This window comes from Argentina silus, assembly GCF_951799395.1.
Source record: "Argentina silus genome assembly, chromosome: 15".
Lineage (NCBI taxonomy): Eukaryota > Metazoa > Chordata > Actinopteri > Argentiniformes > Argentinidae > Argentina > Argentina silus.
Window position 1 is genome coordinate 18,836,461 of NC_139669.1, and position 12,787 is coordinate 18,849,247.

Sequence of the window (12,787 nt, forward strand, 5' to 3'; positions counted from 1 at the left end):
GCGTTCTTGGATTCGGGCTGTATGCAGTCCATGATCCAGGAGCGCCTGGTTCGGCCGGGGGCACTGTTGAAGGCATCGAGGGTGCGGGTGAGGTGTGTGCATGGGGACATTCACGAATATCCGCTGGTCGCTATCGAAATTCATTTTGAGGGGAAAAACCATAGGGTACAGGCGGCGGTTAGCCCACGCCTCACGCATCCCCTGATTCTAGGTGTGGATTGGGAGGGGTTTCCTCAAGCGGTAAAGAGGGCTACCGGGATGCGTGCACGACAGCTAGGGAGGTGTGTGGCGTGTAATGTGCTCTGTGCCGAGGCGGCGCCTCGCGACACTGCCGGGGAGCCGGAGCCGGCGGGGGCGCCTCACCCCGAGACTTCCTCGCCGAACTATCCGCTGCTAGGCGACTTCCCCCTCGAGCAGTCTCGTGATGAGACCCTCAGATCAGCCTTTGACCAAGTGATAGCAATTGATGGTACTTTGATACGGCCAGACACAGTGCGCGCCCACCCCTATTTCGCGATTATCAGCGACAGGTTATATCGAGTCAGTCGTGACTCACATAGTCAGGAGGAAGTAACCCAGTTGCTGGTTCCCCGCAGCCGCCGCGAAATGGTCTTCCAGGCGGCTCATTTCAACCCCATGGCGGGCCATCTAGGGTATGACAAAACACTGCACCGTATAATGGCTCGATTTTATTGGCCGGGGATTCGGGCAGAGGTGCGTAGGTGGTGCGCATCCTGTCGGGAATGTCAGTTAGTAAATCCCCCGGCCATCCCACGGGCCCCCTTGCGGCCCTTACCATTGGTCGAGAACCCATTCGACCGCATTGCGATGGATATTATCGGGCCATTTGAGCGGAGCACACAGGGTTATCGATTTGTGTTGGTCTTGATAGATTACGCCACCCGATACCCCGAGGCAATACCTCTGCGCAATATCTCTGCCAGGAGTGTAGCACAAGCATTGTTTCAAGTCATCTCCCGCGTGGGAATCCCGAAAGAGATTCTCACCGATCAGGGCACTAATTTTATGTCACGCACCCTCAAGGAACTGTATGGCTTGCTGAACATCAAGGCGATTCGAACCAGTGTTTACCACCCGGCCACGGACGGCCTTTGTGAGCGGTTCAATCGGACCTTGAAGTCAATGATCCGGAAGTTTGTCCACGAGGATAGTCGGAATTGGCATAAATGGCTAGATCCCCTGTTGTTTGCGGTGCGGGAAGTTCCCCAAGCTTCCACCGGGTTTTCCCCGTTTGAATTACTCTACGGGCGTAAGCCCCGGGGTGTCCTAGACCTGTTTAAAGAAAATTGGGAGGAAGGGTCTAGCGACAGTAAGAATGAGATCCAGTACGTCCTCGACTTGCGCACAAAGCTCCACGCCCTAGGGGCTATCTCACGTGAGCATTTGCTGCAAGCCCAGGAGCGTCAGAAACGCCTGTATGACAGGGGGGCTACCCTACGAGAGTTTAGACCGGGAGACAAGGTGCTCGTACTGTTACCCACCTCCAGCACGAAATTACTCGCGAAGTGGCAAGGGCCGTTTGTGGTCACACGTCGCATGGGGGACGTGGATGATGAGGTTATACGCTCGGACCGGGGGGATAGCTTGCAGGTGTATCACGTCAATCTCCTAAAAAAATGGAACGACGTGGTCACTGTTGCTCTGGCTACGATAGTTCCAGAGAGAGAGGAGTTCGGTCCGGAAGTCCCAAAATCGAAAGGTAGCACTCCGGTCGATATTGATAACCATCTCTCTGCTAGCCAGGCCGCGGACGTTGCAGATTTGCAGCTTAAGTTCGCCGACGTGTTCTCTCCCCTGCCCGGTCGGACTACGCTCATCGACCACCATATAGAAACGCAGCCGGGTTTAACGGTGCGCACGCGTCCCTATAGGTTGCCGGTGCACAAACGACACGTTGTGTGCCGGGAGTTGGAAGCCATGCTGGAGCTGGGTGTGGTCGAGGAGTCCCGCAGTGATTGGTGTAGCCCCATCGTGCTTGTCAACAAGCCAGATGGGACTATACGGTTCTGTGTGGATTATAGACGGGTTAATGCGGTCTCCAAGTTCGATGCATATCCGATGCCCCGGGTCGACGAGCTCTTGGACCGGCTTGGTACGGCCAGGTACTTCACGACATTGGATTGCACGAAGGGATACTGGCAGATTCCACTCTCGCCGGTGTCCCGGGAGAAAACGGCATTCTCTACTCCGCTCGGGTTATTCCAGTTCACCGTGCTCCCTTTCGGGTTGTTCGGAGCCCCAGCCACTTTTCAGCGCCTCATGGACCGTATTCTGCGGCCGCACGCCGCCTATGCTGCGGCCTACCTAGACGACATTGTCATCCACAGTGACACCTGGCCGCAGCATGTGCGGAGGGTGGCTGCTGTTCTGCGGTCCCTGAGGCAGGCGGGGCTAACGGCCAACCCGAAAAAGTGCGTGATCGGGCGGAGGGAGATCCGGTATCTGGGGTACCACTTGGGACGGGGGGAGGTGCGACCGCAGATTGAAAAGACTGCGGCCATCGCCGCCTCTCCCCGGCCCAAGACAAAGAAGGAGGTGAGGGCCTTCCTGGGGCTGGCGGGATATTACCGCCAGTTCGTGCCTGGGTTTTCAGAGCTGGCCAGTCCCTTGACGGACCTCACCCGGAAGGGGGCCCCGGATCCGGTCCAATGGTCGGGCCAGTGCCAGGGGTCGTTCGAGGCCTTTAAGGGGGCTCTTTGTGGAGAAACGGTCCTGTATGCGCCTGATTTTAACCTCCCTTTCTCCCTACAGACGGACGCGTCGGATAGAGGGCTGGGAGCAGTGCTGACCCAGCGCGTGGAGGGGGCCGACCGGCCGGTGCTGTACCTGAGCCGTAAGCTGTCGGAGAGGGAGGGCCGGTACAGCACCGTGGAGAAGGAGTGCCTGGCCATCAAGTGGGCGGTCGGCACCCTCCGCTACTACCTGCTGGGTCGCGCCTTCACCCTCTACTCCGACCATGCCCCCCTCCAGTGGCTCCACCGCATGAAGGATGTAAACGCGAGGATCACCCGGTGGTACCTCGCGTTGCAGCCCTTCAACTTTTCCGTCGTGCACAGACCGGGGGCGCAGATGGTCGTGGCAGACTTCCTCTCCCGGGCAGGGGGGGGGGAGTAGGTCGTCGGCCGTCGGGTCCCCGGCCTGTGTCGGGCGGTGGGGGTATGTGGGGGGACATGCAGCGTTCGGCCTGTAGAGGGAGCTACAGGACCGTGGCCGGGGTTGTGTCGGCGAGACTTTTGTTGCACACCTGCTGCGAATTAAGTCTCGCCGGCGAATGTTTAAGATGGGTGTGCTTCTGCCATTTCAGTAAGGGAGCTAAGCTGGAAAAGCAGGCGGCGAGAGCAGAGGAGAGCTGAGAGCCAGTGGAAAGAATCGGCAACTGGAAAGTTGCCGAGTGGTTGGGAGGGCTGAAAAGCCAGAGAGACTTGTGAGAACTTTTGATGAATAAACGGGAAAGTTGTTCCCTTACCCCAAACGCTGCGTCTGCCTCTGTGTACAACCGGACATTGTTACAGTGACCTATTCGGCATTGGGAAATTTAAAAATGTTCTCACCTCAACATTATTGAAGCTATCTCTGTTTATTACCTGCATGCCATCATGCGTGTCAAAAGAAACTCGGTCAATTTCCATACGCTCCGCAAGATCCTCCCCGCTACCTACATTATAGGGCGGTACAGACACGCCGGCTTCACCCCCCTCTGGTAATTGCTGGTTGTTATTATCCATTACAATATCATTAATTTCACCATCTCCATCACCCCCACCACTCCCGTGTTGAGTTTCAACATCGTTGAGGGCTTGACAACATACATTATCTGCAGGACTCCATGGGGTCTCATAGTCAGTTATCTGTGAAAGAGAGATGGGACTCCATGGGGTCTCATAGTCAGTTATCTGTGAAAGAGAGATGGGGCTCCAATCCATGTCCTAATCATGGCTGACCTCCATAGCCCCCTCGGGCGATTCTGCCTCTTCCTGCATACAGGCAGGTGGCGGAAGCGTGTCAGATAAAGGATATCTATAAGCGTCGAGTATATCATCTAGCTCCTCCACTGAAGGGAGGAAGTAGTGCTCCTGCGGCCTGTTTGTAGGGACAACGGGAAGCCCCTCTAAGGGTTGTATCGGAGGATTTACATGATCAAACTCTCTAACAACATCAGACCATTGACCATTTGCATGAGGTCAAGAGGAATATCATGATGATTAACCCTGTCAGATTCAGCCATTTTTTATTTATTTATTTATTTTATTTATATTATTAAATTGAAGGAAATTGTGACTTTTTAATCAGTAAACAGACGTCTTGCGATACGACTCAATAGGCCTGTACGCCTTCGTATCTGTCGAAGGCTATTACGCCGATGATTAGGGTGAGCTATATTTCTGGATCTCACACGTAACAACCGGGCCGTTTGCAACCCTGTTTCAATGCTGACCAGGGTCCGCTCAAAATCTAGACTATTCACAGAATCGGTCTCTGAACCACTTTCATCAGACACTGTAGTTATACCCATAGCATCGTCGATACCTTCACGATAAGCTGTGAGAACAGCATCAATGCGACCACTATCAACATGCTCCTCTTGACTGAGGGTGGGAGACATTTGAACATCTTCATCATCAACATCATAAAAACCTTGACGATTCTCCTCTAGATGGTTCAGACCTCGCACCTGCGCACCCTCACTGTAGAGAGAAGACCGTGGTGACGTCGGCAAATAGGCCCCGCTGTCGCTGGATGGCGAATGGAAGAGCATGAAGGTGCCGGGGGGTCCAGAATCTTCGTCGTTGTAACCCTCTGGTTCTATTGTAAAAAGAAGAGAAGCAGGTTACAGCTAGTTTTTTTATTTAATTATGAATTTAATAATTTTGTTGATTTATTGATTGATTTATTTAACATACCTGGAGCATCCCTCCAGTGCTGATATGGAGAAACACGTGCTATTTGACGTTCACGACGGGGTGACGATTGAAGCTTTGAAGAGTCAATTGTTTGATCTGGAAAGATTAAAGATTACCTCTCTCACAGAAACCCTCCCTTACACACACCGGATGTGAAACATATAGGATAAAAACGTACGTACATCTTCCATGGTGGAGAGAGATTGATCTGATGCTGCTGTCACAAGTCTTTGCTGAGTTGTGACCAGCTCTCAGGGTCATATATATACACCTTTTTGCCCGGGAAACACGGGATCTTATCAGTGACACTCCCACTACCTGTCATTTTTAAAAATTTAACCATTTTTTAAACAAAAACAAACTTTAGCGGGGCCCTTGGTTGGGGGGTTCAATCAGTTCAGGGTTCAGTCAGTTCAAACTAAACATTGAGAGATCGATCTGATGCAGCTGGTCACAAGTCTTTGATCCGTTGTGACCATCTCTCAGGACCCCTGGTTAATTTCTAATTACACAAACAGCAGAACCCCTTGACCTCTCACCTACATCTTTATTTTAAGCCTCATATGCAATTTTGACATAGATGTACAGTCATGAGAAAAAGTTAGGACACCCCCCAAAATATTATGTTATTCTCTTAAAAATATGGACATATCAATATTTTATCTTCTTTCTAACAATATCTATAGATAAAGGGGATGTAATTGAACAAAAAACAATGAAAATGTAACTTTGTAATCATTTATTTAACGAAACATTAACAATAATGCCAATTCCTACTGAGGAAAAAGTTAGGACACCCTATGCCCTAATAGCTAGTATTGCCCCCCTTGGCTGAAATAACCTCAATTAGACGTTTCTTATAACTGTCTACAAGTCTCTGACATTGATTGGGAGAAAGCTTTTCCCACTCCTCCTTGCAGAATTCTTTCAGCTGTGTGATGTTCGAGGGGTGTCTTGCATGCACAGCCAGTTTCAAATCAATCCACAGCATCTCAATAGGATTAAGATCCGGGCTTTGACTTGGCCATTCCAGAACTCTCAATTTCTTTTTCTTGAGCCATTCCTTGGTAGATTTACTGGAATGTTTTGGGTCATTGTCATGTTGCATGGTCCACATCCGCTTCAGCTTCAACTTTCGAACACATGGTCTCACATTTTCCTCAAGCACCCTCTGATACAATACAGAATTCATAGTGGATTCTATGATGGTGAGCTGACCAGGCCCTGCTGCAGAAAAGCAGCCCCAAACCATGACATTTCCACCCCCATGCTTCACAGTTTGGTATGAGGTTCTTGTTCTCAAATGCTGTCTTGGTTTTGCGCCAAACATGTCTACTCTTACTGTGCCCAAACAGTTCAACTTTGGATTCATCTGTCCAAAGCACATTGTTCCAGAAGTTCTGGTCTTTCTCTAGGTGTTCTCTGGCAAACTTTAGTCTTGCCCTGATGGGTTTTTTTGACAGCAGGGGTTTCCTCCTTGCATACCTCCCATGTAATGCAAACTAGTTCAGTCTCTTTCTTATGGTGGATGCATGTACTTTGACATCAATTGTGGCAAGAGATACCTGTAGGTCCCGTGATGACATTCTGGGATTGTTGGAGACTTCTTTAAGCATCTTTCGGTCAGCTCTTCGGCTGAACTTGCTTGGGTAGCCTGACCTGGCCATGTTGGTGGTGGTTTTAAATGTTCTCCACTTGTAAATTATTTTCCGGACAGTGGAATGGCTAATTTCGAATTGTTTGGAGATCTTTTTATATCCCTTCCCAGACTCATATGCATCTACAATTTTTCTTCTGAAGGCCTCAGAGAGCTCTTTTGATCTCGCCATGGTGATGCAACTCACTTAAACAATCAAGAGCAAACCAAACTAAATGTCTGAGATTTAAATAGGACAGGCTCCTCCAAAATCCTCTGTAACGACGTTCTAATCATTTGCACCTGATGTGGTGCTCTTGATTATAATTTTAGGCATTTTAAGTGGAACTAAATGTGGGGGTGTCCTAACTTTTTCCTCACAAGAAGATTGCATTTCTATTAATTACATTTCACCAATCATTTTTTAAATAATATGTTTCAGTTGTATTTGTTTAGTTATATTACCTCAATTTTTCAATATTGTTCAAATGAATATCAAATGTCCATATGTTTGAATATGTTGAAAAAGACAAAGGTTTTCATAGGGTGTCCTAACTTTTTCTCATGACTGTATGTATGCGGCATGAAGTCATCACGACACATAGTCATCACACAGCCCTTATCAGTGACAAACTTTAGCTGGCCCTTGGTGGGGCTTCAGTCAGTTTAGGGTTCAGTCAGTTCAAACTAAACATTGAGAGATCGATCTGATGCAGCTGGTCACAAGTCTTTGATCTGTTGTGACCAGCTCTCAGGACCCCTGGTTATTTTCTAATTTTTCGAAAGTGTATATGTCCACATAGGGGAATGCACCTCCTGATGCAAACTCTACACGCACTACACGACCGTCTTCCATTTCCCACATCATACTTGTAGACGCCATTTTAGACACTGTCATATAGCCACAACTACTACAGATCTCACACAGGCTCATATATATACACCTTTTGCCCGGGAAACACGTGATCTTATCAGTGACACGCCCGCGACCTGTCATTTTAAAAAATTGAACCATTTTTTAATCCCCCATTTTATTAACCCTAACCCTTCATTATTGAACACATTACTACCCCTAGAGTAGCAGCCTAACCATTTTTTAATGGCCTTTTTTTAATTGCACATTTTAACCCTCTGTATTGAACTTTTATTTTAAGCCTCATATGCAATTTTGACTTAGATGCCTGTATGCAGCATAAAGGCATCACCACACATAGTCATCACTAGCCCTTGCTTGGGGTTCAGCCAGTTCAGTTCTGATGCCGCTGATCAAGTCTTTGATCCGTTGTGACCAGCTCTCAGGGCCCCTGGTTAATTTCTAATTTCACAAAGAGCAGAACACCTTGACCTCTCACCTACATCTCATTGCACAACCATCAACACAAACCCCATCACCCCAAACGGGCGGGAGTTATAAGAGACCTCGCCCCTACATCTCATTGCACAATCATCAACACAAACCCCATCACCCCAAACGGGCGGGAGTTATAAGAGACCTCGCCCCTACATCTCATTGCACAATCATCAACACAAACCCCATCACCCCAAAGGGGCGGGACTTATAATTTTCAAGTATTATTTTTGATGATTAAATTCATGTGACGTCATCACCTTTTGACAGAAGGTGAATACTATATTCTCTCTCCCCCTCCCCCAAATGAAATAGGCTAATCTATATTTCGGGACACTTGCTTCACCCTGCCTTGCTTCAGCCTACGCAAAGTTAAATGGTTAAGAATCAGTCTTTGTCAGTGGGAGTTCATGCTTGATTCTTACTAGTTATAACTGTAGTAGTTGTCCATAGTGACCAGAGATAAAGAGAGAGAAGGCAGGGAGAAAAAAGGAATGGAGAGAGAGAATGAAGTTTGAGTTTCATGTTGTTCCTTTGACAGGATGAACTGTGGACAGAGGGGGACCGTCAGCCCAGAGCCGGCTGCAGCCAATGGCAGCATGCAGGATGATGCTGTGAACGAGGTCATACCCATTAACAACAGGAACACAGAAAATGAAGGTGTGTTTGTGGATTTACTTCAATATAAATTGGATGATTATTGATTGGCAAAGTTGCACAAATAGCTGTTTACATTTATTTAAATGGAACAATTACTATGAGGTTAAAGTAGAGATTCAGTTCTGATATGATGGTATTTGTGTACATATTGGTTTCACCATTCAGACATTTTTAACACTTTTTATGCATAGTGCTATTTTAGGGTACCCAAAAGTAATGGAATAATCGGTGTTTCTGTTAAATCAGGTGTGTTCCGTCACATCATTCGTGCAGGCATAAGAGAGCTGTCAATGTGTAGTATAGATTCTAGGCTTTGAATTTGCGTCTGGAGTTTGCTATTGGTGTCTGTCAACATGAGGACCAAAGAGGTGTCAATGAAAGTCAAGGAAGCCATTATTAGGCTGAAAAATCAGACATAGCCAAAATCGTAGGCTTGCCAAAATCAACTGTTGGGAACATCATTAAAATGAAACGCACTGGTGAGCTCAGCTATCACAAACGGGCGGGCAAGGAAGACTTCCACAATGGATGACTGAATATTGCTCATAATTAAGAAAAAAGCCAACAAAAAAAACTGTCCCACAGATCAGAAACACTCTCCAGGAGGTAGGCACGAATGTATCAGAAACTACCATCTGCATAATACGTCACCAGCCGAACTACAGACGCTTCACTGAAGGGTGAAAACAATTAGTTAACCTCAAAAAGGATGGCCAGGTTAGAGTTTGCTAAAAACCCTGCAGAGGTCTGGAAAAAAGTATTGAGGACAGATAACATAAATATTATCTTGGTGTGAGTGATTGCAAGGGGAAGGTTTGGAGAAAAAAGAATCTGCCCAAGATTTACAGTAAAAATATTCATCTGTGAAATATGGTGCTCGGCTACAGAGCGGTAAAGGTAACAGCCCCTCCTTATCAGCAAACACTGGTCAGTCCCCAAACCCCAGCCTGATCAATCCATTCTTCAACCTCTGCTGACCGCTTGGCACCTCCATCTCTGTGTGTTTCAGTCGTTACCCAGTCGTTTCTCTCTCTCTCTCTCTCTCTCTCAGAGCGTAGTTTCCGGGATTGTGTCCTGTCCAAGTTTTTCATGTTTCACCTGGTCTGGCTGTCTGTCATGCAGCTACGACACCACCTGTTCATCGGCACACTCAACCCCTTGATACAGCTACTGACCGAGGGCAAACCCTCCCTGGGTAACCACCCCACACACACACACACACGGCATATGACACATATGAACTGACTGTTCTCCTCCAAGCTGCTGGGTAATATTGTTCAGAGAAGGACCTCAGGATCTAACTGTGCCATATTCAGATTTACCTTTATTTGCTTTACTCCAGTTGAGTTTTTCCCTTTTTTCAAACCCCGTCCTCATTGGCTCTGTTTTTCCCTCCAGTAAGCACGTACACCAATGCGTTTGCAGTGACCCAGCTGTGTGGGGTGCTTTTTGCCCCTTTGAATGGCCTCATCATGGACCGACACAAGGGCAAGTCCAGGGCCCCAGGTACCAACCATACACCTACAACACAACACAACACACACACCAAGCCTCACCCTCCGAACCATAAGCACTATCCAAACTCTCACCATACAACAGATCTAAGAAGCAGGCTGTCGTTTGAGTATTGTTGCATTCTCTGACTCTGTTATTTATCTGTGTGTGGACAGGCGATGGAATGGAGGAAATCGACAGGTCATGTACTGTGACGTTAATCCTATCTGTGTGTGTGTGCAGGAGAGAGTGAGCGAGAGGCAGACCTGCGGTCGTCTGTGCTCTCTCTGTCTCTGACGGCGCTAGGGTGCGTCCTGTTCTCTATCTGTGCCGCCACGCCCGTCCTCCCTGTGCAATACCTCACCTTCGTACTGCAGGTCATCAACCGCTCCTTCCTGTATGGAGGCAACGCTGCGTTCATCAGCATTGCGTAAGTCACACACACACACACTGCTGCTTATGTTAGTCCATCGTGGCCAATGATTGACTACTGTTTGTGGGTCCGTTGATGACTGTTTAGTCCAATGTGGGATGCACACTATCTGCCACAGGCAGGGCATATGAAGGCCTGACCCACTGGGGCAGGTGTGTTAGGATTGGTGGTGAGGTGAACCCATGTGTGGATGAATACTCAGACGGAAGACCTAGTAGAAAATAAAGAATGTCTTTAATGAGAGGGTTGGTGCAAGGCACAAATACATATACTGGAATAAGGGGTAAAATAAAGGTGGAGAAAACCAGGCTCCATCAACAAACTTAATAATAATCATTTAATATGTATACACTTAATAAGTGGACTAAGAAATAATAATAACGGTATAGGGCAACAATCTGATACAGATTGGGAGACAGGGTACTCACAGACAGAGAGAATATCCGACAAAGACATAGGGAACACACAGGCTATATATAACAAACACAGGACAGGACAAACAGGTGATAGCAATCCTGATGATTGGGAGAGCACTGGCACCGGACTGCCAGAGGGGGGCACCAAAGTCACCAGACAGCAACCTCCTCTCTCTTGTCTCTCTTTCTCTCTCTCTGTTTAGTTTCCCTGCCTGTCACTTTGGTAAGCTCTACGGCTTGATGTTAGCCCTGTCTGCATTCGTGGACCTGCTGCAGTACCCCTGCTTCATCCTGATCAATGGAATACTGGGAGGGGACCCGCTATACGTGAGTGAAGCTACCTGTTACCATCACTAGAGCACTACCTTGATTAGAGTTCCCAGTAACATTTACCATTCACACCAGAGACAGCATCAACTTGGCCATCACTAGTAAGTAGAGAGAGCGGTAGAAGTGACCCTATATTTTCTGTCTCTCTGTTTCCACCCCTCTATCTCTCTCTATCTCTCTGCCTGCAGCTGAACATAGCCCTGGCCCTTCTCACTCTGCTGGCCTTCATCCATCCTGTCAACGTCTACCTGCACTGTCGTGGCCTGGCCGCCCTGAGGACTATACCCCAGGAAGCCATAACCGCCTCCTAGACCAGCTCTAAAAAGGGAACACACACTTACACAGCCATCTCAGCATCACTGAGCTGCCTCCTTTCTATGTGTTGTTTGGATAATAGCTGATTTTAATCATAGTGGGTACAATCTTACACCTCTTTTGGCTAAATCCAAAGCTGAATAAGTTCTGGGTAGAGGCCTTTCATTTCATTCAGAGAACACACTTTCACATACAAACATACTTTCTCCCCAGACCCTGAAATTGCAGTCTTATGCTAGTCTCAGAAATTGTCACGCCTTTGTTTGTAAATCGGACACAATCAAGAAAAAGATTACCCTCCCCCATCAGTTCAACTCCTGGTGAGAAAGGCAGTCAGATATTTTTAGTGATGAAAAGGACACTATTGAGAGGCTGTGTTGGTAAAAATGACAACCGTTATTGACAATGAATTTGGCCACATCTCTCTTCTATGTCTTCCACCGCAGAGGTATGTCTTTTTTTCCATATAGCCCACTGGAAATTAACATTTTTACAATAGCGGACATGTACAGTATTCCCCTTTCGCTCATTCCATATTGCCGCAAATACAAACAGCCTTTTGGACTTAATACATGAGGCTCTCAAAATGCTAATTAATATAAATGCAATATACACAAATCATCAATATAAGTTGCACGGTTCAACCAATTGCAGCCATGTATGTTCTCCAAACTATGGGGAAAGCCAATGAACATGGCGTTATTTCTATTACCTGGACAACTATCATTCATATTCCCCAAGTTGATCGTTAGGTTTCGGCTATTTACATACCCACCCATGACCCTCAATTTTTCCCACCCTACACCCATCATGAGGTTGCTACACCCGAGGCAATAAATGAAAGTTCATAATGCAAGTGCACAGGAGGAAAGTAACATTGAAGTAATCAAGGTGACAGTGACACATTCCGTAACCTCCTGCACACTCTTGCATCCCCCTCCGGTTCTCTCACAAGTGAACATGAAAAAATTATTACCCTCCTCCATCAATATTACATCAGCCTTACTTTGACTAAAGTGTGTAAATAGTGAGATTTGTATTGCTTGGATCTCTTTTGTAATGACACAGGTGTGGTTGATGCAGTTGAGAACAACTATCACCAGTAGGCTAAATCTTGATTTTCATTTAAACATGGAGCAAATAATGTAATGTAATCTTGTTTTGTACACACATTTTTCATCATAATGCCATTGCTTATTTGAGAGGTGCCGTCAATCTTCCATGAAAGAACGG

At 47.2% G+C, this 12,787-nt stretch overlaps 2 protein-coding genes across 2 annotated transcripts in view; one reads left to right on the forward strand and one right to left on the reverse strand.

The window, feature by feature from the left end:
- Nucleotides 1–9,935, reverse strand: part of LOC310816445 (large neutral amino acids transporter small subunit 4-like) — a 58,529-nt gene extending 48,594 nt beyond the window's left edge. The window contains exon 1 of the mRNA XM_083686648.1: nt 9,889–9,935. The gene's annotated coding sequence lies outside the window, so the exon portion shown is untranslated. The remainder of the gene's footprint in view (nt 1–9,888) is intronic.
- Nucleotides 8,449–11,868, forward strand: LOC310816118 (equilibrative nucleobase transporter 1-like; the record flags this gene model as incomplete). Its single annotated transcript, XM_083686124.1, has 6 exons — nt 8,449–8,566; nt 9,618–9,761; nt 9,965–10,072; nt 10,304–10,490; nt 11,113–11,236; nt 11,428–11,868. The coding sequence occupies 6 exons, from the start codon at nt 8,449–8,451 to the stop codon at nt 11,548–11,550; spliced, it is 804 nt and encodes a 267-aa protein (XP_083542250.1). The 3' UTR covers nt 11,551–11,868.
- Between the last annotated feature and the right edge of the window lie 919 nt (nt 11,869–12,787).